The 27,276-nt window shown below is 41.8% G+C and overlaps 1 protein-coding gene and 1 gene segment (V, D, J or C); both read right to left on the bottom strand.

Moving 5' to 3' along the window:
* Positions 1–27,276, bottom strand: part of LOC102116898 (immunoglobulin kappa variable 2-30) — a 970,872-nt gene that overhangs the window by 628,882 nt on the left and 314,714 nt on the right. The gene's annotated exons all lie outside the window — the stretch shown is intronic.
* Positions 875–1,726, bottom strand: LOC135966902 (immunoglobulin kappa variable 1-9-like). The segment is given in 2 exon segments: positions 875–1,518; positions 1,645–1,726. Coding segments are annotated over 2 exon segments (378 nt in total).

Genomic DNA, 27,276 nt, shown 5'->3' with positions numbered 1-27,276 from the left:
AGGAGAAAGACGCTCAGGGTGAAAAATATTGTTTCTAGAATGCAACTGAAATAGGCCCTATTATCCCACAGAACTAATGTTTATGGTTTTTTGAATAAACATAGAAATCGACTTCCCCAGTCTTAAAACTCAAGATAGTTACATCTGTCTTACCTGAGCTCTTTTTTCAGTAAACCAACCATCAGGCCTCCCAGATACCATCAAGGAGCTGAAATTTACATATCACTGAATCGGGACAGTGAGACCTCAGACCCTTCACCCATTGTGATTGCCTAACTGACCTCCTGCTTCCTGTTGACCAAATTGTCTTTCTTACCCCTCCCTAATTCCTGTTTTCCCACATTTCTCCCCTGCTATGTAAACTCCTAATTTTAGTTGGTCAAGGAGACACATTTGTGAATGGTGTCCCATCTCCTCGGCTGCAGCACCTGATTAGAGCCTGTTCCTTGGCAATACTTGTTGTCTTAGTGATTGGCTTTCTGTGTGCTGAGCTGCAGGATCTACACCGAATCCCTGGTATTTCAGTAACAAAATTCTCTGCAAGCTTCACTGCTTTGGCTTCTTGTAACCTGAAATCAAATTCATCCACAATTTCTGAGATAACTTGATATAATTCTAGGATTCACTTTGTCCACCACTGCTTACCAGCTGAGCTCGCCAGCTCACAACTATTCCTCGTGCCAATGAACTTTCTCAAAGAGCCATAGGTAACATATTCCCTTTTTCTATAAATGCTACCATTCTCTTTGTTCTTCCAACATATTGAAGACCACTGAATTTTCCTGTATGTCCCATTTGGGAAGTATTTCTATGCAAATAAAACATTAAATTTAGAGATTCATCTCTACATTTTATTTAGACTTCAGTAGCTTACCATAATTCTCTGTATTAAGACAATTCTGGCTGAGAATATCTATAGTGGCTTCTTCTGTGTTGTATAAAGTCCAACTGAAGCCATAAACTAGACTCCTCAGGTGTCATGATCTCTGTCTTTAGTATATCAAGAGAGGGATTGCTATGTCTGTGTAGTTGGGGCTGAGAAGGGGAAAAGAATTCGGGTGCAGAGGTGACTTCATGTCCCCCTCTACCAACACCATCAGAGTGTGGCTGCATCTGAGGAACACTCTCAGCCCATGGAGGCATCAGGAGGAGCAGCTGGGGCAGCCCAGCCTCACGCATCTGCTTCCCTGGGGGTTTATGTTCGGGTGTGTAACACTGTGGGAGGGTTACTATTATACTGTTGACAGTAATAAGCTGCAAAATCTTCAGGCTGCAGGCTGCTGATGGTGAGAGTGAATTCTGTCCCAGATCCACTGCCACTGAACCTTGATGGAACCCCACTTTGCAAACTGGATGCAGCATAGATCAGGAGCTTAGGAGCTTTTCCTGGTTTCTGCTGATACCAATTTAAATAAGTGCTAATGCCCTGACTTGCCCGACAAGTGATGGTGACTTTGTCTCCTACGGATGCATACAGGGAAGATGGAGACTGGGTCATCTGGATGTCACATCTGGCACCTGAGATTGGAAACATAAAAACAAATGTCCACACAATTAATCATGTTGTTAGTCAATTTCCCTGAATAGTGAAGCAGTACTCAGAAAACCTGGGCTGTGTAAACTGCTAGTGTTCTCCTTCCTTACCTGGGAGCCAGAGCAGAAGGAGCCCCAGGAGCTGAGCGGGGACCCTCATGTCCATGCTGTGTCCTGAGTGGGTCTGACTCCTACATGAAGTGTGACCAGCCTATTAATAAGTCTTCAGGGCAGGAGGATGTGCTCTGGGAACATGCAAATGAGCAGGGGATGGGGCAGGCTGGGCACAGCTGCAGGGCTGGCTCATGTCAGTAACTCAGCAGCGACTCAGTGTCCCCAGGTGTCCCAGGTAAGATCAGGGTAGCAGAAATTTGTCTGCAGAGAATGTGTATCTACTGGGGACTACTTTGTTATGAGAGACATTGTTTAGATTGTTTTTTTTTTTTGACAATTTGAAATATTCCTTAGGAGTTGATGGAGTAACGTATTTCATTGGTGTATGGGGAGTACTTAGGAGGATATTACTTTTTGTAGGAAACACATAGTAAAATTTTAGATGATACAATTCTAAGGCATTTAAAAGACTCTCCTTTGATTCTGGTTAGGGAAGGGGGTATTTGTCAAATACTTGCAACTTTTCTGTAAATTTATCATTGTTCCTTTCAAAAAAATCACAAATAAAATATATTGATATGATGCTACATATATTTGTAAGTATTAGGTGATGATGTTAAGCCATTGTTCTTACCAGTATAAGTTCAAGCAATTTACTACAAATACACAAAGATGACACTGAATTTTCTCAGTGCATGCAGCACTCACAGATTCACCATTATCAAGAGTGACAGGTCTCTTTAATACCCAGAGACTAAATGGGCTTCACCTTATTCTTGTTTTGTGCACCTTCATAGTCTACGTTCTTTTCTGCCATTGAGCATTATTTCCCAATGTTCATCTCTCTTAATGCGGGTGGTCACTGTACGGAGCATGTCCCTGCCATGCACCATCAATGACACTTTCCTCTTTTACATTTTATCAGTGACTGGGGACATCATCTTGACCCAAACACCAGCCTCTCTGTTAACATCTTTAGGAAAAAGTCAATCTTTTATCATGCAACTGCTCATGTACATGGAGAAATCAGTTGGATCCAGATGAAACTGGACAGGGATTTGCACTGATTTTATGTAATATCTCTAATGTGCCTAAAAATGTCCCAGCCAGGCTCAGTAGCGGAGGAAGTGGATCCAACAATGTCAGCATCAGTGGGCTGCAGCCTAGGGCTCTACAAAATTTTACTGATGCCTGACTAGTGGAGCCAAATCACAATGCTGTAGCCTGTGCACAAACCTTCCTGCTGCTTTGTAAGCAGAGAGATCTGCCTGCTTGCTTTGCTGGCCAGATGGCCTGGAATGTGTATCCCTTAGAAAAGTGCTATGGTTTGACTATGTCCTCCAGAATCCATCTGTTGTAAAGTTAAATCTCAGTGTAATGGTATTGCCAGGTGGGGCCTATTGGGATGTGTTTAGGTCATGAGGGTGGTGCCCTCTAGGGAATACATTAATGACACAACAAACAGAGATTATGGGACTTGAATTTTTTTCTCTCTTCTGGTCATCTGTCATGTTAAGACAAGGCCTTTCTTTCTTTGAAGGAGTCAATGCTCCAGACATCATCTTGAAAGTAGAGAAAGCAGACCTTAACCTGCCCATGCCTTGACCTTAAATTTCCCATTCCCCTAAAGTGTGGGAAAATTCTTTTCTGTCCTTTATGGATTACACAGTGACAAGGAACCTGTTATAGCAGCTTGAAATGCAACAAGAGGGACAGTTCACAATCAGTGAGGACAGGATGAGGTGTATACATACCCCAGCTTCCTCATCTCTCAGGTGGAACAGCCCAGAGGAATTAATCCATGTTTCCACATGTGGTTGATCTTCAGGTATCCCGAGTCAGGTGGGTTGTTGATGTGTCTTTTATCATTCATCTTCTGTTCCCTTCCTCACTTTCCTCCTTTCCTCCCTTCCTCCCAGTGTAAATTTGCTGCGTAAGCAGGAATCCTCATTGCTGGTGGACCCGATCTAACATAGTAAAATAAATTGTTTATCTTTTCTATGACAAGTATTTCCCATCTTTATTCTTATCACTTCTCTCTCTTTGACATGTAGGAATATTCAGGAAGCACTTAATTTTTTTAGCCAATCTGTTTTAGATTGAATTTATGCTATGATTTTTTTTTTTCTCTGTTTGTTAAAACAAAAAAATAAGTTGTAAGCCACCAACCAGCTGAAGGGTCTCCTTTTGTGGCAGACAGAACTTCAAAGAAAAAAGGAAAACTAGGTTAGGCCATGACTGGCAGGTGGGTTTAGATGTGCCTCATTATACTCTCCTCCCTTGGAGTTCAGACACAACTGACCAGCATTATCATTACAAAGGAGATCTTTAGACTGACAAAACAGATGCTTTGTAGCAATAAGATACCATACTCCAACATGACAGAGAATAGGCCCTGGAGAAAATCTAAATATTTTACCCTAAAAATATTTCTTCATCATATTCTGAAGTAGCCCTGCAAAGTTGCCTGTAGTGAGTGAAATTTTCATTCTTGAGAGAATCTCCTCCCCTTACTAAGTCTTTTCCTAAGAGTCTGACTTTTTCTTTTTTTTTTTTTTTAAATGTCTGATAGACACAATTCACCATCTACTTTGTCTGCTACCCACAGGATTCTTCCACATGACAAGAACGATGGCTTCCACACACCTTTATCTTAACTCAAGTATTTCTTTATGGTGAATTCAGGTCTTTAGGTAGAGCTTAACTCTTTCAACCAGTGGCCAGTCAGGAAACCTTTGAATCCATGTACGACCTGGAAGCCCCTGCTTCAAGATATCCCACCTTTCCAGGACAAACTAATATACATCTTTCATGTATTGATTTATATCTTTCCTCATAGTTTCTGTCTCTCCAAAGTGTTTAAACCCAACGTGTAATCCTATCACCTTGGGCACATATTTGCAGGACATCCTAAGGCTGTGTCACAGGCCATAAGCTTTATCTTTGGCAAAACAAACCTATAAATTGATTGAGACCTGTCTCAGAGACTGTTTTGTTTACACTGGGTCACAAACTTAAAAATCCTCTAAAACTGCCTACATATTAATAAATCTACATTAGACACAGTGGAGTGATCATACTTTAACAGTTAAAGCTCACAATTGAAAGGAACCTGAGTCTAAGATTTGGTCCAGCTCTCTTGTTTCATGAAAATACTTTGAGATTTTTTAAATTTTACTTTTGAGAAGGACAATTTTGGGGAATATGTTTATGGCAGTGGAATGATTAATGTCCCCACTCCAAAAGATGTCCATGTCCTTGTCTCTGGAACCCAAGTGTTATAGGAGTTATTAAGAAATTATTTTAGGCAGATAGAGAGGAAAAGGGGTCCTTGGGAAGGTTTTGTTTCTTTTAAAGTAGCTCCAGAAACATTTCTTGTCTAGCAGGAAAGCCCTGGCTCTAAGAGCCAGGCTGGCAAGCTTTGATATGCAAATTCTGGCCATTAGAAACTGAGTCCAGCCAAACATGGCGATTCCCACCATCTTCTTCCTTTCTCCCACATATGCCTGACAACATGGCTGCCCCCATATATCCCCATGTGTATAGAATATTTTGGCAACCTGCGTTTGCATATTAAAAGGCTATGGTGGGAAAGCCAGTTACATTGCAGGCTACATGACTGACATGCCTGGTCAAACCAATCCCCAGACCCTATGCAAATCAGACACCACTTCCTCCAGCCTCCTCATACAATAGCCTCTTTTCTGCTGCACATGAAGTGTTCTCTTGGTTTGAATCCCGCCTTTCTCTGTCTCTGTAGGAGGGAGGTTTTTTCTTCTTCCTTCCTTCTTGCGTATTAAACCTTTCTCTCCTTAAAACCACTCCACTCGTGTCTGTGTTGTTTTATCCAAACTGGCATGAGATCAAGAACCCTGGTGCTCCTCCAGTCATCAGAGCCATATCATAAAAATTCTACCTTACACAGCAAAAAGACAACTTGACAGATGTAAATTAAGGACTTTTAAAATTAGAAACCTGGCTATTAAGATTAAACCAATATAATCACAAAGGTCCTTAAAATAGAGGAGGACGCTTACAGTCAGAGAGGAGCTGGGACAATGGGGAGGAATGTGGTTTGAGGAAGGAAGGGGCCATGGAAGCAGAAATATGGGAGCACTTGGAAGATAAAAAGTAGAGAATACAGTTCTCGTCTCTGCAGCCTCCAGAAAGAATACAGTCCTACTGACACCTTAACATTAGCTCAGTGAGACTTCTGATCTCTAGAATTACAGGATAATACATTTATGTTGTGGGAAGTCAATAAGACTGTGACGATTTAAACAACAGCATTGGAAACTAATGCAAGGGGAAGAGATGTCTTTCACCTCACTGAGCGCATGGTTGTCCTCTGTTCTTGGAACTATTTCCACCTTGTTTCTGGTGTCAGTTTTGTCAAGAGACAGAGAAAATTTTTCTGAGAGAAGAGCTAGCACAAGAATTCTTTTTAGTTAGAAAATCTCTTGGATAAAGTCCCATGATGATCTCTTATACGATCTGGGTATCACAGAGTTTCAGGGTCAGATCTCACAGCACATGATAGGAGTAAGAGGGTTTTGTTTGTTGGTTTGTTTTCATATTAGGAGGGAAAATTAGATTTTCAGGACACAATCTGTGAGGGACAGACTGAGTCAAAGCTATCGTAAGAGACAGAGGAGATGTGGAAGGAGTCAGGGAAATGAAACATGTGTCCCAGCTCCCAAATCTAAAATAAAATGATTGATTTCAGAAGGTGAAGCAAAGCTCTTCACCTTCCATCTTCTTAGGAAGGATCAAATTCTTCCCAGAGTCCCTGCCTTTCCTTCACTCCCCTGACATTGCATTGTGGAGCTCGTCACATGTTCTCTTAATCCCTGCTCCTGTCCCAGGCTGGGAGAGGCTCACTGACCTCACCATGCCCAGCAGGATAGAGCTGGTGCCCTAGGCAGCAAAACAGAAGAGGATGGCTTCTGTGCAGATGATATAGGCTCTACCACCCGTTACATTTCACTATTGTTCTAAGTAAAGTTGTGTGGAGAGAAGAGAAGATATGGGCAACTTTACCTGGTGGGCTTGGAGGAGGCCAGGCTCTGAGAAGGACAATGAATTCACATTTCTAATTTTCCAGGTGGCAAATGCTAGCTTTCGCAATTATGGTAATGTGGACTTTGAGTTTAAGAACAAGACAGACTTTCAGGTACTGCAATAAATGAGAAGATATTTGGAATAGGGTCCTTAGCCCAAGGCTAAGGTCAGGCTGGCAGTGCCTGAGAGCTGCCAGGTGCTGGCCCTGAGCTGTGGAGGAAGGCATCTGCTCTCCTGAACCACAGGGCTGAGGACCTGGGAGGAACCACAGCCCCTGCCCACAGGGCTGCCTGGCAGGGGCTTGAGGGAAGGAAACTGCTCACAAATTCACAGCAGCTGCATTAAGCATATATCCCACAGCCTGGCAAGAGTGAAAGTCTCAGGACCCAGACTACAGGAGTGGCTCTGGATTCCTGGGATGGGTGCTGTCAGCTGTGCTTTCCCTGGTCCTGAATGACTGGGACCTTGTTAGAGCCAAAGAGGGAGGGTCAGCAAATGTCCTCAGAGTCTTTACTCAGCCTGACTGTGTTCTGCTTGGAAAGAAAAGGACCACATATCACACAAATAAATGTAAAATTATGTGTGTATGTAATATAAATATCTAATATAAACTTTACATATTGAATAGTTATAATGCTTTGGAAATAAGTTGTATTTCTTTTTTTTTAAACAGAAAAATGACATTATTATTATTATTTTTAATTAATTTATTATTATTATTATATTTTAAGTTCTAGGGTACATGTGCATAACCTGCAGGTTTGTTACATATGTATACTTGTGCCATGTTGGTGTGCTGCACCCATCAACTCGTCAGCACCCATCAACTCGTCATTTACATCAGGTATAACTCCCAATGCAATCCCTCCCCCCTCCCCCCTCCCATGATAGGCCCCGGTGTGTGATGTTCCGCTTCCCGAGTCCATGAAAAAATGCTCATCATCACTGGCCATCAGAGAAATGCAAATCAAAACCACAATGAGATACCATCTCACACCAGTTAGAATGGCGATCATTAAAAAGTCAGGAAACAACAGGTGCTGGAGAGGATGTGGGGAAATAGGAACACTTTTACACTGTTGGTGGGATTGTAAACTAGTTCAACCATTATGGAAAACAGTATGGCGATTCCTCAAAGATCTAGAACTAGATGTACCATATGACCCAGCCATCCCATTACTGGGGATATACCCAAAGGATTATAAATCATGCTGCTACAAAGACACATGCACACGTATGTTTATTGCAGCACTATTCACAATAGCAAAGACTTGGAGTCAACCCAAATGTCCATCAGTGACAGACTGGATTAAGAAAATGTGGCACATATACACCATGGAATACTATGTAGCCATAAAAAAGGATGAGTTTGTGTCCTTTGTAGGGACATGGATGCAGCTGGAAACCATCATTCTTAGCAAACTATCACAAGAACAGAAAACCAAACACCGCATGTTCTCACTCATAGGTGGGAACTGAACAATAAGTTGTATTTCTATATTTGTATATGCTATGTATTTTTTAATGAAAAAATATGTGATGTATGTTTAAATATAAAGAGAACTTTGATTACTAGTATAAGGTATAGTTTTAAACTTTAATAAATTGAACGTGAACGTTGAAAATGAACACCAGGTGCAACACCTGATGGCCCCTTTCTTATCACCGTCCCTGAGAGTGATAAAGCTCAGGACCCTCTTCCATGTTCCCCTGGGCTGAGAGCAGAGAGCTGCTCATTGGTGAGGATGATGAGTGACCTGATGTGGGGTATGTGGAATCACAGAGCAGCAGATGCCCAGGAGATGGATAGTGAGTCTGGGCCCTGAATGGAGGGAAGTTTTTTCACCAGAGCTCAGCATAGACAAGTCCTCTTCTGGTCATTTCCATCACAGAAAGCAGCACATGTGGCTCAGAGTCTGCATGGTCACGGATGAAGACCCTCCAAGGCTCATTTCCAACTTCCCCTCTGGCTGGGGTGATGTGGGATCTCTCTGCCCAGCTTTCATACCTCACCAGCTGCCAGCTGCTGGGACTCTGTTGACAATGGTCTATGTCTACTCCATGCACAAGCTTCTTAATATTTGACATTTTACTTTCTGGTCTCCAGTAACCACGACTTGCCAACCATGACCCTTCCACAGAGATTCATCAAGTAGGGCCAGAACTATGGGTTCAGCAATGTGCCGGGCCATGTGCATAAGAGAAACAAGGCGTGGCCCGCCGAGGTATGAAGTGAAGATGAATTTGCATCATGAATTCAGAGTAGGAAGTGGGAGAAAACATCCTGACATGCACCAGGCAGTGATGCCCACAAGATATACTAGAGGTGTCCATAAAGGAGGTGGGAAGAGGATGTGAGGCAAAGAGGAGATGTGAATTCAGAGGTGTCCCCCAGCCTGTTTCCCTCAGAAGATTTCAGACCCTTAGCAGCTCCTGTGCAGAGCCGTTGCTAGGGAAGATTTGTGCATGACAGGGGACAGGAGGAGGGAGCACCTACCTCTGAAGGCATCTTGGTTGCCGATGGCCAGAGTGACATCTGTTCAGGCCTGCTGCCCCTGACCCAGTCAGGGATCATGTCCAGCGGGGCAGCAGGAGCCAGCGGGAGCTCAGAGTAAGGCCTGGTTTCTGCTGGTGCCAGACTAGGATGCTGTTCATAGTCCAGCAAGCCCTGCAGGTGACAGTGACCCTCTCACTTGGGACACAGGGAGGGGGCTGGAGATGGTATCCACACAACATGCTGACTATTATCCAAGTGGGAAGCAAACATGCAGATGCCCAGATATTAATACGAAGCAAGCAGTTCTTTCATTTTGATGCAATTCTGATCAGAAAGAGAAAAAGCAGGCTAACCACTTCATCATCAAAGAAATGTTCATGTTTAATACAAACTATCTGAGGATGAAGCTTCAGTCCCCCTTCATCACCAGGCAGTCAGAACAGAAGGTGGAAGAGAAGAAAAGATGGGTCCAAAGTCCACAAGGTGCCTCCTGAGGCTGATCCTGCTTAGAGAAGGTGGGGGCAGTAGATCGTCTGCTGGGACTGCCACACCAATATTCCCTGGGCTGGATGGCTTAAAGGAAGGACATTTACTTCTAACAGTTTGGAAAGCTGGGAAGTCCAAGATAAAGATCCAGGAAGATCTGCTTTCTGCTGAGGACACTCCCTCTGATTTTCAGATGCCACCTTCTGTCCATGTCCTCACGTGGCCTTTCCTCACTGCATGCATGGAGGTTGGGGGTGGAGGAGAGTTCAATGGGGTCTCTTTTTATAAAGACACTAATCTTGTTGAATCAGGGCCCCACCCTTATCATCTCCTTTAACCCCAATTACCACCTTATATGCTTTATCTTCAAATGCAGCTATACTGGAGGTTAGAGATTCAAGATCAGAATTTCTGAAGCACAATTTGCTCCATAGTAGGTGGACTTTGGGGACACAGCCAAGGCGGGCATGAAGGCAAGGCTGGGCTTCTAGTCTCAGAGCACAGAGCGCAGAGGTGGTTCCCATAACTCAGGACACTGGCAACTCCTCCCAGGTACTCTAGGTAACACAGAGACCACATTCCAGCTTTAGGGGCTATTGACAATGTAACATTATCACTCCTAAGCTCTCCCAGTATTTCTATGATCAGGCTTAGATCTTAAGGTTATTATGGGGTTTGTCTACCATCTAGTGTCAGGATTGTGACTTAGCATCTTATATAGGATTAAAGATGCTGAGTCCCAGTGAGTCTTGACTGTGAGTCTTTTCATGGATATTAATGAAGGAGATCTCAGGCCAGATTCATCCATTACTAGGCCAGATTCACAAAATAATTTCTCTTGTCAGTAAACTAGTTACATAGTTGAGGACAAATGATATTCAGAAAAGTTATTTGTGACAAAAATATTATGAACTAGATTCTGTGACCCATGTGAGATGTCAAAGGTTTTGGAAGAAATGATGGGCCACGAGGAATCCCGTAGGACCTAATGGCAGGGGTGGGAATGGGAAGCACAGGGTGCTGTTCTGGAACTGTCATCCCAGTCTCCTTCCTCCCATCCAAGAAACCCTTTCAGAGCAGCTCTGAGGACCACTGCAGCTAAAGAGGTGAAAGGGGGATCTTTCAGATGCCCCATTGTCTGTAGTCATTGAGCCTGTGTCAGGATCACCTCTACTTGTATTTCTAGGATACCTGAGGTTTTTATCCAGGTACAGCAGGCAGTGTTAGGTGTTGGTAATCACATGGAACATCCATTATGTTCCAGGAGAACGTTCCCATTGTCATGTTGATTATGTAGTGAGGTTGTTTCTTGGTCAAAGTGAAGTCTCATGGAATATTCAAAAACATGACATAAATTCCTCTCGAAGGTGGCCATGGTAGTCCCAGCATCTAATTGTGTGACACATATTTAGCTGTCCAGGAAGCAAACTATTGTCATAGTCCTTTTCCCTGCACAGGGTATCCTTTAATAGTTCGGTCACTCAGTTGCTATTTTCCTGACCAGGTAGCTGGGTTGTTGACAATGGCCTATGATTTAGTGGAAATGGAGTAAAATATAGTGTAGGGGCAGTCAGCATGGCTACTGTAATTGCATGTAGTTTGGCCCATTGGGCAGAATGTCCATGTTCAGTGTCAGTCAAAAGATGCCATTCCCTGGCTTAATGGTGGTCACACCCAATGGACCCACTGGCATCTGTTTTGTACAATCATCAGGTCCCCATGCCATACCGACACAGGCATGTCTCTGAATCTTTGGCTCATTGTGGCCAAAGGAGAAGCTACATTGTTCCCTATGGGTCATTCGTTCCCTTCTAGGAGACTTGTCATTTGTTTATAGGAATTCATTCATTTGCACATGGATCCTATGGGAACTGGATTAGGGCGAATTCTGACTGCATCGTTTCCATTTAATAATTTGGATCTGTTGGGCCTTTCCAGCTTTATTGATTGTGTTTGTAGGCACCAAGGTGAGAATGGGTAGTTAAAGTAGTGGCGTCATGCCTGATACTCTAGCTCTGAGACACTCAGCCCCTATCAGTTTCCTACAGCAAGCAAGGAGTGGCCTTTCAAAAGAGGCACAACTGGTGTCTGCTGTTGCCACAGGCTTCAGTCTGCATGCATAGAAATGGCGGACACCTGGATTTCCATCAAGGAAATAGGCTCTAAAGGTTTAAAAGATGTGCCTCAGTCATGCCTTGTTGAACAAATTCCAAGGGTACCGTTGCAAAGGGCCTCGTTCAAGGATGGCAAGTTTGTTCATCATTTTGACTAACGTGACAAAAAGAACACCCAGGTAAGGTTTCTCCCCAGTACACAAAAATACCTACTAGCTTGTGGGTCTCCATCTTATTAGTGGATGCCACCAGGACCAACAACGATTAACTATACCTGTGATACCTCCTCGTAACTGTACCTGGGATACCTCCTCGGTTTCATTTTCAGGTGGCTTTGACATTCATCCTTCAACAGTCCATCGTTGGTCTGCCAAAGTGGATTGTTCCACTGTGACACCAGGCTTTGTGACATTTTAATCTTTTTGTAGCAACTATTAAATTAACTAGGTAGTGTTCCAATTTCCATTGAATATGCAGTCCTGCTTTTGCTGAATAAGGTTCTGGGGCTTGGGAAGCTTAGGAGGCATGCAGGAGTGGATATGCCCCACTGTCATGCCTTGAATACTTAGCTATGAGTGGGGATAGCCCCTCAGGCAGCAGTGATGTTCTGTGGCACAGCAGCAAAATGTCAGTACCTCTGTTGCACTCTGCAGTGAGAGTCATGATCACCAGTTCCCAACGTGGCCCAAAGGGAATGGTCCACATGCAGATCAGGACATGAGCACATACTCACCACAGGATCCTCATTTGTCCTGACACTTTCTGATGTCATCAGTTTAATTTTTTCTGAGGGGACCTGGGAATATTGACAGGTGGATTACAGCATATAAAAATCCCAGAGAAGTCTGAATTCCTTTATTTCACCTTTTATCTTGAGAGGAATATAGTGCCAGTAGTCTCTGGTGGAGACGTTGGCCCTATTCCTTTGTCTGTGCCTTTCAGACAAAGACATTTGGGTCTGCGATGTGGCTTAACCTAACAAATACACCAATCAGGGTGCATAAGACTTCCCTGGCCTTTTTCATGTCTCTTTTGTAGATAGTGAGCCTCCTTTTCTGTGAAGGCCCTTTTTACTCATTTTGGTTCCTCTCAGATGCTTCAGGGACCATTGAGAGTATCTTTCTTGTTTTATTTTGGGTGACTCAGGGTCCATCTGATTACGCAAAATTACTGGGATTACAGGCTTGAGCCACCATGCCAGGCCTGGAATTTCTTTTCTTTTTTTTTTTTTTTCCTGATTATTTTTAAATTTTCTTCTTAGTTACTTGTCTGAACTTACTGATAGTACCTGACTTAAGATAGTTTGAGTTATGGTTTTTTGACTTTCAGATGGTGTGAATGTGATATGCATTCAAGTAGAAATAGAACTTCTAGTATTCATACAACTATTGTATTTTCTCTTTCAGTACAAGATTCAGTACATTACATGAGGTATTCAACAGTTTATTGTAAGATAATCTTTGTGTAAGATAACGTTGACCAACAAAAAGCTAATGTAAGTGTTCTGCGCACATTTAGGATGGGATAGGCTGAGCTATAATGTTCAGTGGATTAGATGTATTGAATGTATTTTCATGCATGATATTGAAAAATCTGTATCTCACATGGTGTTTGACCACAGATATCTCTGCTTCCTTTTATTTTTAATATCAATCTTTAGTTTGAATTTATAGGAACTGCACATGTGTCTGCACAGCGAAGTGGTCACCAATGATTTGAGACGTTTTGCTCAAATATCTGGAGTGTATACATCTATCTTCTGTCAACCCATGTGTGTGTAGTTTAAAAAGCAAAGTGCATACAAAATGCAGCTACTTCCTACCTCCCTCTGGTTTTACTTTGCACAAAAACTCCTGGTTCTCATCACTGATATCTATAGCTTCTAGGTCACTAGGAATGTGTGCAGAGATTGTTTCAGCAATATGTGTCTATCTTATCCAGGAATCTGCTATTTACTATCAGCAGATGCACTACTTGCCCCAAACAGGGCATCATCTTGGACTAGCAAAGCTGTGGGCTTTTTCTGTTCATATCCTGTGGAGTTCTCCACGTTTAGCTGGAAACATCGAAGAATTTTTTTCCACTCCTTGGCTTTACTCAAGTCCACCCCCTTTGGCAGCAAGCTGCTAGTTTCATTTGCTATCCTCACATTGGTAAAACTCCAGTTCTGTAAATCATGCTGAATGACCTGGGAATAAAAGGGTGCTGTCACAGGTAAAAAGCTACATACAGACTTTATCTGTCCTTACTCAAAGCACTAGTACTTTTTTTTTTTCTATAAAGAATATGTATCCTTAATTACTTCATGGTTCGCCAGTTTTCAGAGTGCTGAAATAGTTTTGATATTTCAGCTTCATAAGTGTGTTTGTTGTTTATTTTTGCACAGAAGATTTATTAAACTCTGTGATACCATAAACAGAGATGTGTTCTAAAATGCGATTAATAGCCATGCTGAAATGGAATGAGGTAATGGATTAATATAAGTCATTTTGGACTTTAGAACGTGAACTCCAAAATAGCCAAATAGAGCAGAGATGCTAAAACTGTGTGGCCACCCCACTAGCTGTCTATAAAGGAAGCAGCTGGTATAATCAGTAAACACTGTGGGTCTTGTTGAGGTTTTTGTTTCATGTTGAATCACTGTGGGTTCCAGTTATCATACTGCTGACAGTAATAAACTCCAACATCTTCAGGCTCCAGGCTGCTGATGGTGAGAGTGAACTCTGTCCCAGACCCACTGCCACTGAACCTGTCTGGGATGCCAGTGGCCCTGCTGGATGCACCATAGATGAGGAGCCTGGGAGCCTGCCCAGGTTTCTGCTGGTACCAGGCTAAGTAGCTGCTGACACTCTGACTGGCCCTGCAGGAGAGGGTGGCTCTTTCCCCTGGAGACAAAGACAGGGTGGCTGGAGACTGCGTCATCACTATTTCTCCAGTGGTATCTGAAATTGGAAAGAAAACAGAAATACACTCATGTAATCTAGATCAAACCCACTGTCTTTGAGTAGAGGCAAAATTCTTGATCTACATTGAATTTTAACTATATTTCTTGCTGAGCAGAGGTGGCTGAAGTTTTCAGCGATGTGCAAAACCACCTCATATTCCCCTCACCTGGGAGCCAGAGCAGCAGGAGGAAGAGAAGCTGTGCTGGGACTTCCATGGTTCCCTCTGGGTCCTAACTGAGCAGTTCCTCCCCAGAGCTCTGACCCAGGCATTGATATGGGCTCTGGAAGGTAGGGCAGCTGGGAGGGACATGCAAAGCAGCTGGGGTGGGAGCTGGGCTTCCAGCTGCAGGGACCAACTGCTTCCTCCTCTCTGCACTGAGCATCCGGCGCCCCCCTGGTTGTCAGAGATCAGAAAAGTCTGTTGGCTCAGTCTGAGTGTAGAACTTCCCCCTTGTGCTCACAGAATTTCACTCCTGTGTCTTTCTTCTCCTCAATCACCTAAATTCACCCAGATGATGTTTGGTACAAGCCTGTTAAGAACAACATAAAAGGCTGTGTTTTCATTTCTCTCTTCCTGTCCTCATATGCCCAGTCATCTCCCTAAGTGCATTATTGAATCCATTGAAATGAAGAGTCTGTTAAAACATAATCTTCCAGATACACCTTCATTTGCTTGTTAATAATGTTTTCTGAGGGTCGTGAAGCTTTCCATTAACCCAGACACATACCCTCTTTGAGTTAAAAGTGAAAATCTTCTGTTTACAGTCCCACGTCCTGGCAGGCCCTGACACAGATGCTCCATGGCTTGCGGATAGCTTGAAATTGATCAAGTAACTTCACTTCCCTGTGTCTCAGTTTCCATATCTGTGTAACTGTGATATTCAGCACTACAGTCATCGTCATTATCATAAATAAGCAGCATGGAAAATAGTCTTAAATCTAATCCAAGAATGTTTTATCCACAGTCAAATTAAATTCTAAGGTTTTTTCTTCACTACCTGTACACTACTCTAAAAGTCCTAATGATTTGGTCTTAATCTGTGCTAAAGTACTCAGGCCTTCAATCATTCCCACCCATCCCTGTCTAACACCTTACTTCTCATCATCCATTATCAAAATGCTACACTATAAAAGGTTACCATGTCCTGTCGTGGTCCTTCTTTCTTATGTAATCTTTATTCTACCTTGTTATCTTTTGTCTAATTCTTGCCGCAAGACAATAAGGATAAGCTACCATCATTAGTTGTGGACTTGCTCCAGTAAAATTTTGTCAGTCTTGTTATCTTGGAAATGAAGACTATGTCTTGCAAAGAAACAATGTGTTATCAAATATCAAATGGGTCAATGTGTTATCAAATAAAATATTTTATCTACTTATGATCCAATCACTAATTTAGACTGACTTTGACATATTTTTTAACGACAAAGAAGAGAAGATGATATAAGAGGAAAATAAAATACAATAGAAAACACAAGCCATCGTAACTCTTACTTCATGGAGTTTTACATCTATCTTAGACATATGCTCGGTACATGTGTACAATGGTGATCCAAAAACAGAATGCTAACTGGCTTAAGGAATGCCTGTGTTACATTGGGTCTTGCCTGCTTTTCCAATTATGAACAAAAAGCTACAGTACTATTTGTATGAGTATCAAACTTTCTAGCTGCCTGAGATAGAGGTAGAGAAGATTTACTGAGATAAAAGCCTTGGAAGTAGTAAAGCCTTGTCCTATGATGTTACAGGTGTTGCTGTGATTGTTGTTAGGAAATGCAGTGGGAGTGAATACAGGTAGATTTACAAGCTGTGCTCTTCCTCACACTCACAACCCCCTCTAGAGATCATCAGATAGTGGTACAGGAATCTCTGACACCTCTAAGGAAGTCTTTCTTGCTCTTTCCAGAATGTTTCCCAACGAGTATTGTTTTGAGTCACAGACTAGGTGGAAGTGGGTGTAGAAGAAATGACGAGAGAAAGGGAAGAAGTTTTCAATCCCAGGTAGTTGTGGTAGGCACAGGGAATTGGAATTTTTCATAGATTTATGCCACACTTCTATCATGTTGGGTAGAGAGGCATTAAACCAGGCTCATTCTTAAAGGAAACATTACATTATTTTAAAGAGAAAGAACTATGAATTTCTTGTCAAATAGATGCTTAAAATTCAAAGTTACATTTTTTTTTTTTTTTTTGAGACAGAATCTCACTCTGTCACCCAGGCTGTAGTGCAGTGGTGCGAACTTGGGTCACTGTAACCTCCATCTCCCTGGTTCAAGCGATTCTCCTGCCTCAGCCTCCCAGTGTGTTGGGATTACAGGCACGTGCCACCACACGCGGCTAACAATAGGGGGGAGTAGAGGGCCACAAAAGCATGTACACAAGAGACAACTTTTCTTTTTTTTACAGAATAAGTCTAATTGTAAAATAGTATTATAATGTATGGAACCATGTTTAAGACAAGTCTCCTGGTGTTCTATTTATGCTGAACCCAAGCAGTGTTGTGATAGAAAATGAGTTTCTTTTTCTTTAAGCTGAATTTGAATTTGCTCCAATAACCTAATAGGAACCCTAGTGACGAGTCCTCTGTGATGATTGCGGTTGTCCCCATTTCTAACAAGGATTTCTACTGGACGCAGAAGTTTTTCTAAGTCTAACAAGAGGGAAGGTGACTGGGCCATCATTGTCCTCTTCTCAGATTTCCACTTCCTGCATAGAAGGTAGAGGTAGCAGGACATTATGAAAGTGGATTACAAGCATTTGTTAGTGAACAAAATATGACTAAAGCAGTATTATTATTTTTTATTTTAAAATTTTTATTTATTATTATTATTATTATTTGAGACAGACTCTCACTCTGTCACTCAGGCTGGAGTACCATGGTGCAATCTCGGCTTAGTGCAACCTTCGCCTGCTGGGTTCAAGTGATTCTCATGCCTCAGACACCCAAGTAGCTGGGATTACAGGCATGTTCCACTTAGTTCAACTTGTTTTTTGATATTTTTAATAGAGACAGGGTTTCACCATGTCGGCCAGGCTGGTCTTCCTGACCTCAAATGATCCATCTACCTTGGCCGCCAAAAGTGCTGGGATTACAGGTATGAGCCATTGCACCGGGCTTTAAGCAATATTTTTATTAAGTGAAGTATAGAAGAAAAAGTGCAAATAAAGTCACAATAAGAAAACAAAATGTCATTATGGAAAATGATAACTTTAGGGCAGAAAACAAGATAAGGCAAACCAAGATTCCTGTAGGATGAGCCTCCAATGCACAATCCAAGGAGGAATGTCAAGGCTGAAAACTCTGGAACTTCCAAGTAGTGACCAAAAGTACCAAATTCTGAAAACACAGAGTACCCAAGTATCAGCCTGTGAGTGTCCCCACATCAAATGCCAGCAAATTCTGGAATATCCAGGGGCTGACCAGTGCAGGAAATCCTGGAGCCTCAGTGGGGTGGCCAACAGTGAGCCCCAAAGGCCTGGTTGGGGCCATAGAACAATGAGACTCCGGCTTCTTAGAGTCAACAGAACAGGAGAATTCTTACAACCAAGTGTCCTGCCTTAAACAATTGCACAAACCTAATTAGCAGTGAGCCAAAGACAAAACTAAAAACCAAACGTATATATCAGGGCAGAAAATAAGATAAAATGGCTGATGGATAAATAAAATGACAGAGGAGAAATGGCTACGGGAAGGAGCAACCAGGATGTAGTCAGGTGTGCTATGGGGGACTTCAAATGGACTATCTAGCCAAAGGCTTGATTCCCTGGATCATCTGATATAGGGCAGATGGGCAGAGGGGACACTTACTGGTGTGCAGGAACCAAAATGGTGCCAAGTAGTCTCTAACGTGGGGCCTGCATGAAGATCTCTCCAGGTTCTCCAGCTTGGGTGGGTTGGGGTCCGGTTGGGAACTGGAGCACACAGCGGCTGGCCTGCATGAAGCAGTGACTCTGTGGCCACTTGCCCATCCCCAGGGCTCCACTGCCTGTCAGGAAAGATGATGGCTCTTAAAACAGCCTTTGGCCAGTGTTAACAGCTCTGCAATGTTAGCAACTCTGTAGCTTTGATGGCTGTAGCGCTGATCACCGTCTCGCCCTCTCTCGCTGGTCGCTGTCTTGCCACATCTCCAAGAGCTGTCTTGCCCATTGCTGACCGCTGTGTCCATCTTCTCTTAAAGTGCCATCTCGTGCTGTGTCTTGCTGTCCTGCTTCTCCGCTGTTTCTGCCGTCTCACTGCCACATCAAACGCTGCCTCTCACCATCTCTAGTGGTGGGTGGCTGACTCAATATTGATGCAAGGCCAGTTCTTGGCTTTGCTCAGGAAGGAATGTAAGAGTAAGCCGGTGATAGAAGAAAACAGCTTTATTGAGGCAGCAGTGGTGTTACACTCTGTGACTACTCCTGCAGAGCAGGGGTATTTCATAGGCAGAGGGCTGAGAGGAGCAGCCAGGGGCACTTTTACAGTCACATTTATACCCACCTTTAATCATGTGATAATTAAGGGGTGGGCTGTTCAGAAATAGCTAGAAAGTGGGTGGTGTGCCCCAACTTCCAGGTGTTGCCATGGCAAAGGGTATGACTTCTGGAAGTTGCTATGGCAATGGTAAACTGTCATAGCATTGGTGAGCGTGTCTTATGGAGAGGTCCTTTCAGAACCCTGTTCCTGTTTAGGCCAGCTTCACATCTGGTCCAGAGTGAAGTCCTGCCTACCTCTTGCCTGAAGAGTAACAAGAAATCTGTAATAAAAAGTTACTCAAAGAAAACCTCCAATTTTATATTTGGTAGTTAGTGGCATGCTACTTATCAAAATTACACAAAAATTCAAGTGAATAAAAAAAATACTCTCAGAATTATTATAGGAGTTCATAATGTCCTGTAGTCCACAAATTAATATGGATATAACAAAACAAAGAAATTAAAGGCTGGTATCTGTTTTTAATATAAAAAAACTCAAGAAAAAAGAAAAATGGAATCCATCTGTATATCTACACATTTAATGACCACACATTGTAAAAAGTATTACAGTTTTTATAAGAACACTGGATAGGTAATTTTAATTTCTGAAAAATTTATATGAACCATAAGATATGTTGGATCTCTTACCGTAACTTAAAAAATATTTCCTCGTATTTAAATTCTTTACCAATTTTAGTGACTTTTCATTGCTTAGAACTTTAGTTGATATAAATAAGAAATGTGTATTAAAAATATACCATTTTGATTTAACCTATGAAATATACTTAAATTCTTGGAAAAATCCAAAAATACCTAGAAAAGGGAGTTATTGCCAGAAGATACGCAGTTCTTTAGTGTCAGACTGCGATTATCTCCCAGAAATAACTTTTGGGTCATGTGGCTTCCAGTACACTGCAAGAATAGAAGATGTGAAGACAACGTTACTTAATTGGATTTGCAATTACTCACTATTCACTGTTAACCAATTTTATTGAAAAAAATGACTCCAATCAAATACATTGATTTTAAGTGTACGGTTGAACAAGGTTTTATAAATAAATACACTCTTGTAAGCAAAATCAGTACACACAACATTTCTATAACTCCAGAAAGTTTTATCCTGCTCTTCAGGATGCAACTTGCTTTCCACCTCACAGAACAGAAAATCCTTGGTTGGCTTGTTGTTAGTATAGATTCCACTTTCTTTTTAAGAATTTCACATAAATGGAATACAGCACGTGTTCTTCTGTGGCTGGTGACTTTCGTGCAGCATAACGGTTTCCTAGTCTCACTCATGTCACCCTGTGTCCTCATGATGTGTTACTCTTTATTTTGAGTACTATTTAACTGTGTAGTAATTTCATAATATATCCCATCATCTGCTGATGGTCATGTGGGCTGTTTCTACTTTGGGCTATTATGGATAAAGCTACCACAAATGTTATTATACGAGGCTTTGCATGCATATTTATTTATTTCTTTTGGGCAAATACCTAGAAGTGCAGTTGCTGGGTCTTACAGTGAGTGTTTAATACTCTGCCAAACTGTTTTCCAAAGTAGTTGTACCAATTTAACATCTCTTCCCAGAATTCGTAAGAGTTCTCAATGTTTCAGCTAGTTGTTTTTAACACTTTTTCTTAATCATCACTCAACAGTGACCAGAATGGCTAATGATCATTAGGTTATGTTTTCCTTACAATTTTCTTGACTTCTGTTAGTGCTTGACTTGTGTCAGTATATTGTAAACAGGATCAATATTGTCTTAACCACCTTTTAAATATTTTCCCTAAGTCATGATATTTAGGATGATAACAGGAGATCTAAAGGGACTGTTGGTAGTAGTAACAAGCGTTACTCAATATTTATTATCATACTCCTTAAGGCAATACGTTTTGAGTGAAATAGCATTCAACTAGACTCGGGATAAAAAAGATCTAATGTCTCCTTTAGCATTACATATTAGAAAACATTGGAGAAAACAATCCAGGAAGAGAATCAGAGGGTGTTTCGCTAGTGGAGAAGTACTGCAACAGCTAAACCCTATTAATGCCAGATCTTTGCAGTGTTTCCACTCATAAAGTTGGGTTGACTCCTTGCCTTGTTCTCCTATGTGTCATGTGACTTCATGCTGATGGCATGTGACATCACAGAGGGAGAAGTACACTTGTGTACAGAAACATGGCTTAGGAGATTGACTTTGGAGATGGCTGCAACGAAATATGCACTTTGAAGAAGTCCCCTATGAAATGTCTTATAAATTGTTTCTTATGGACAGCTGCTTGGGCTCATACCTGTAATCTCAGCACTTTGAGAGACCGAGGAGGAAGGATCACGTAAGGCCAAGAATTTGATGCCAGCCTGGTCAATACAGGGAGACCTCATGTCTACAAAACACACACACAAACACACACACACACAAAATTTGTGAACAATGGCATCACAAAGTGATTATTTATAAATATTTGCTAAGAAAATTACAAAATAAAGCAATGTCTTCTGAGCTAACAACACTATAACAAAGATGTTAATTATTTAACTATAGAAAATGCAGAGAACATAAAATTGCCCATTTTAACCATATTTAAAATGCAGTGCATGGCATTAAGCATACTCACATGTTCTACTATTATTATTGATACTGTCTCCAGAATTCTTTTCATCTTATAAAAATTAATATCTATACCCCTTAAACAATACTCTCCCTCCCCCCCCCGTTTTATCTATCCCTACCCCCAGCAACCTCCACTGCATTTCTGTCTCTATGTTAATGACATCTTTGAAGTAGGTTCACCGTGCACTGGTTCCCAACGTACTTGAGTCTGGGAAATAGAACACCCCATACAGCAAGTTACATGAAGTGGGCTTATCATTTACAGAGAAGCAGCAAGGGAACACAAAAGTCTTGGACTCATGGGTCAGTCCCGCAAGGCACAGGAGAGCCATGTGGAGCTGATGGAGTCGACTGTCCCCACTTTGCACCACAGCTCAGGAACCTGGGAAAGGAGCCACTCTGGGTTTCATATCCTGGGGTAACAAGACACACAGGACTTATGTACTAAAGGACATTCCATTCTACGGGAAACTGCTATACAGCACAGGTAGGCTGTTCTGACCAGTTCTTCTCTATCTCAGGATGTTACAATTCCAGCACTTTCTACAATTATTCTTGAGAACTCTTAAAATAAGAAAGAAAGTGGAGAGAACTAAGTCAGTCCAGGGTCACTGGAGAACTGTCTTGCAGTTGCTCCACCACCTAGACATCCCCCTTAGTAAAGCTAGTATATTTCATATGCCCACAAACTTCCCCTAAACTGGTGCAGAAGTTTATCTTTTCAGATTGATGAAGCACCTTGCCTTACACAATCTCAACGCAGATTATTAAGCCATAGTGAGAGTACATTTCACTGGTCCAAGGAAAGCTACTACCACTGGCAGGAGGATAACACCCCCAAAGCCGTGACCTAGTCCACGATCCCATGATCAAGAAAATAAGATGCTAAAGAGGTGAAAGGGGGATCTTTCAGATACCCCATTGTCTGCAGCCATTGAGCCTGCATCAGGATCACCTCCACTTATATTTCTAGGATACCTGAGGTGTTTATCCAGGTACAGCAGGCAGTGTTGGCTGTTGGTATTTGCATGGAAAGTCTCTATTGGGTTTCACAAGAGTGTGTCCATTGTCAAGTTGATTGGGCAGCCAGGCTGTTTCTTGGTCACAGTGAAGTCTGATGTGGTATCGAAAAACACGACATAAATTCTTCTCGAAGGTGGCCATGGTAGCCCCAGAATCTAATTAAGTGACATACATTTAGCTGTCCAGGAAGCAAGCTATTGCCATAGTCTTTTTCCCTACACAGGGGATCCTTTAATAGTTCAGTCACTCGATTGCTATTTTCCTGACCAGGTGGCTGGGTTGTTGACAATGGCCCATGATTTAGTGGAAATGGAGTAAAATATAGTGTAGGGGCAGCCTGCATGGCTACTGTCATTGCATGTAGTATGGCCCATGGGCAGAATGTCCATGTTCAGTGTCAGTCAAAAGATGCCATCCCCTGGCTGGATGGTGGCCACACCCAGAGGGCCCACTGGCATGTGTTTTGTATAATCATCAGGGCCCAATGCCATACTGACACAGGCATGTCTCTGAATGTTGGACTCTACGTGGCCAAAGGAGAAGCAAAATTGTCCCCTATGGGTCATTTGTTCCCTTCTAACATGCTCGCCATTTGTTCCTGGGGCACATGGGGCCTGTAGAATCCTGGTTAGCACTGATTCTGATTGCATCATTTCTATTTAATAATTTGGATCTGTTGGGCCTATCCAGTTTTATTGGTTGTGTTTGTAGGCACCAAAGTGAGAATGACTAGTTAAGGTAGCAGCATCACGCCTGGTGCCCTAGCTCTCAGATACTCCGGCCCTATGATTTTCCTACAGCAAGCAAGGAGTTGTCATTCAAAAGAGGCACAACTGGTGGCTGCTTCAGAAAACTTTTGCATCCAATATCTGAGTCTGGTACACCCAGTAACAATTTTACATTGCCACAGACTCTAGTCAGCATGCATAGAAATAGTGGACACCTGGATTTCCATCGAGCAAGCAGGCTATACAGGTCTTAAAGAAATGCCTTGGACATGCGTTGTTGAACAGATTCCAAGGCTACCGTTGCAAAGGACTCCATTCAAAGTTGGCAACTTTGTTCATGATTTTGACTAGGGTGACCAAAAAAAAAAAAAAAGACTCAGGGGGACAAAGCAGGCCGGTGAGAACTCAGTGGCTTTCCCAAGCTTGCTTGTGTTGCATTTTTGGTGACATGGATTGTTGTTCACATTGGCTTTCTCTGGTAGGTACACCTGGAAAGCATTATATTTAGCAAGAAAAAAGGAGACTGTGAATGATGTCACTGTGGAATGTGTATATTCCTTGTTGCAAATGCCAAATCCATGAAGCATAAAGTGATTTACTAGACGATATTAAATTCATTACAAATTGTTGAAAAGCCTTAAAGAACTTAAAGAACAGGCTCCAGTCAAAGCCTCTAGAACAATTCCAAGAATCCTACTGCTGGCACAGGCTGGGGAGGAGTTCCTACTGCTTGAGACTCCACAATCAAGCTGTCTCCGGCAGCAGAAAAGAGAGCGGCTCTTCTCACTACTGTCCCCAGAAGGACAGCAGCTCTGCTCTCAACTGTCAGCTGCTAGAAATCTGACCCCTTTCTCTGACTGCCCATCAGATGTGTTACTACAGAGTCATTTTGCATTGAGAGGAGGGAGGGGAAATGCCTCATCTCACTCAAATGTGCTCATTTTCCTGGTCTGGGTCACAGCCAATCAGCACAGTCCTGTGGGCACAATACCTTCACTTGCCAGGTTCCTATAAAATCAGAGTATCTTTCTTGACTGTGGAAAACATGGGGGCGGGGAGGGTCAAGGAATAGCAAAAGGAGTACCTGGAGATTCCTGAGCCGTCCACTCTGGTTTCCACAAACGTTTTCAATCCATTTAATTCGTGATAATAAACACCTTTCTGCCTAACCAGCCATTATCACTTTTCTCAGATCCAAATGATTCAGTGATAAAACTAAAGAGAAAAAATACAATTTTCAACGTTTAAGCTGACCAGGAGGCTGTCTCTGGTGATTACCCCTCCATATCCCACTACGTGTTTCATCTTCCCTTTGTCTCACTGGACATCCAAGTGCAGATAATGCTTCACATGACTGATCCCTAGAACTTCATCCTGATGACTGTTGAAATCTTCTCTGAGTTTTACCAGTGGAAGTGGCAATAGATAGAAATATTCCAGAAGGTCTCCTAGGTTTCGTATTTTCTGTACTTCCTCTATAAAATATGTAACATCAATTCTGTTTGCTCTTGCTTTATATGGGCTAGATCTACGGCCCCAGCACACACCTTAATGCTCTGTGTTGACAGCTTGTCCAGTATTGCATTAAGTAGAAATGGTCACGTGATTATCATATCGTTTCTTCCAATTTAATGAAACAATTGTTATGTCAACTCTTTGGATTCAGAACCATCAACCAGAAAACCACAACCCTGAGAAAATAGAAATGGACTATTTCAAGCTGTTCAGTTGACATAACAATGATGAGTCTACAGCTCATGTTCCAGATATAAATATTCTGTTTATGGGAGTAAAAGCACAAAGCACCAATCACAGTTAGTGTTTCAGAGCCTCCACCACATCTGACAGCATAGCAATTCACTAGCACAAGGGTTTGTGTGCCAGCTTTGCTTGATGGATAATGGTTTTTTCCCTGTCTATAGGGAAAGCTGCACCTGCGCACATGACAAGAGCATGAGCTATACTTTGCTTTACCATTTTTTAGTTAAATAAGTTGCTTGATCCAGAGCCATATTTTGGAAGAACTTCTTGACTCTGATGAAAACACTTTGAAAATCCTCAAATAATATTTTATGCAGAAACATAACCGAAAAAGAAGGCAAATTCATATATAGTAAAATAACCACTGCCCTCCTCATGTTACACAAGGTCCACTGGAATCACCGGATACCAGCTGTTGGTCTGAGCCCTGATGTGTGGTACAATGTTAAGGGTTCTGGAGGAGTCAGTTTTCCTGGCAAATTAGGCGTTCAGAAGAGCCAGTAGCCCTGCACATCTCAGTTAGTTGAAACTCATATTGTTGAGTCCCCACGGGGACCTCCATAACATTGGTTCGTGAGACTCTCTGGGAAAGCTGGGAAAGGTGACTGACTGAAGTCCATGTGTTGAATCATCCTCATTGTTAAAAGCCCCTGCTCTTTACTGGCATTTCAATTAATACTCACTTGGAAAGCTTTTTTTTTTCTCTATTATGGCTCATTTTTGAAACTTCTAGTCATAGCTCTTGCAGAATGACTTTGTCTGAAATCATCCTGTTGCCTTTCTTTTAAGGCCTGATGATCTGTCAAAACCAACAGCCAATATTATTAAATAGCTGTTCTCTTGGCAATATGATCATCAGATGTAACCCTTGCAGTTTACTCACTGTTATGGTTTTTACATTTCCAGGGCTTCCTTGACAGTGGCACTGATGTGACTCCATCCAGCATCCATTGTTGTGAGAACTCTATTTCGCATATCATCACTGTGGGCATGAACATAATAGAGACTTTCACAGGATGCAATGGTTAATATTTAACATTAGTCAAAATTTTCTCTAGTCCTACCCTTGGAGCTCTACTGGATTGGAAAAATATTTTAGGTAAGGACAACCGTTTGGTAAAGTTTCAAAAATAAAGGTTACAATGAAATTTTCTGTAGCAAGAGTATGAATTATATGTCATCCAGACTACCCTTTTGTTGTGGAATGTAACAACAATTATTTAAATGTATATAATTCAGATATTTTACCAATATGTATGTATTGCATATATAATAGAATGTATGTACCTAAATGTGAATACTGTATATATTTGTAGCCAACATTTTATCAAGTAAATATATAATCACTTCTATGTATCTTAAATATATACACACATTTTTCCATAAACAAGATTAATTTTAAATTTTTATTGAAATACTAATTAGTTTTAATTTTCTTTTTCTCTTAATAACTTCATAATTTGATTATTAAATATTCACATTTATACCACCAATTTAAGAAAAAATACATATGTTTATATAGGTAGGTGTGTAAATACTGTTTCTGGAAACGTTTATGCGTTAATTATTGGTAACTGGTTAAATACACAACACAGTGGCTTATAACAGGAAACATTTGTTTTCATGTTCATGGATGCTCATGTCCACAATCATCTGGCTGATCAAGAAAGGGCTCTGCTGACTGGTGCCTCTGCAGGGCACTGAGCTTGTATTCAGCCTGTAGATATCAATTGTTTAAGAACAACACTGAACAGCATTGACTAAACATGACACAAGATTCTTGTGACAGGTCACAGGAGTGATCAACCTCCCAAACTAAACCCCACAGTTGAATTTAAGTCTAATAATTTCTAACGTAGCTTCACTCATTTTAAATATATTCCTTTATTTCAATGAGTAGAAATTTTCAAGAAAATGTTACTCCACTTAATTATAGAAGTGTTTGATCAT

Source organism: Macaca fascicularis, chromosome 13, assembly GCF_037993035.2.
Source record: "Macaca fascicularis isolate 582-1 chromosome 13, T2T-MFA8v1.1".
NCBI classification, from domain to species: Eukaryota; Metazoa; Chordata; class Mammalia; order Primates; family Cercopithecidae; genus Macaca; species Macaca fascicularis.
The sequence above is the reverse complement of the archived record's forward strand: the minus strand, read 5'-3'. Positions and strand labels throughout refer to the sequence as shown.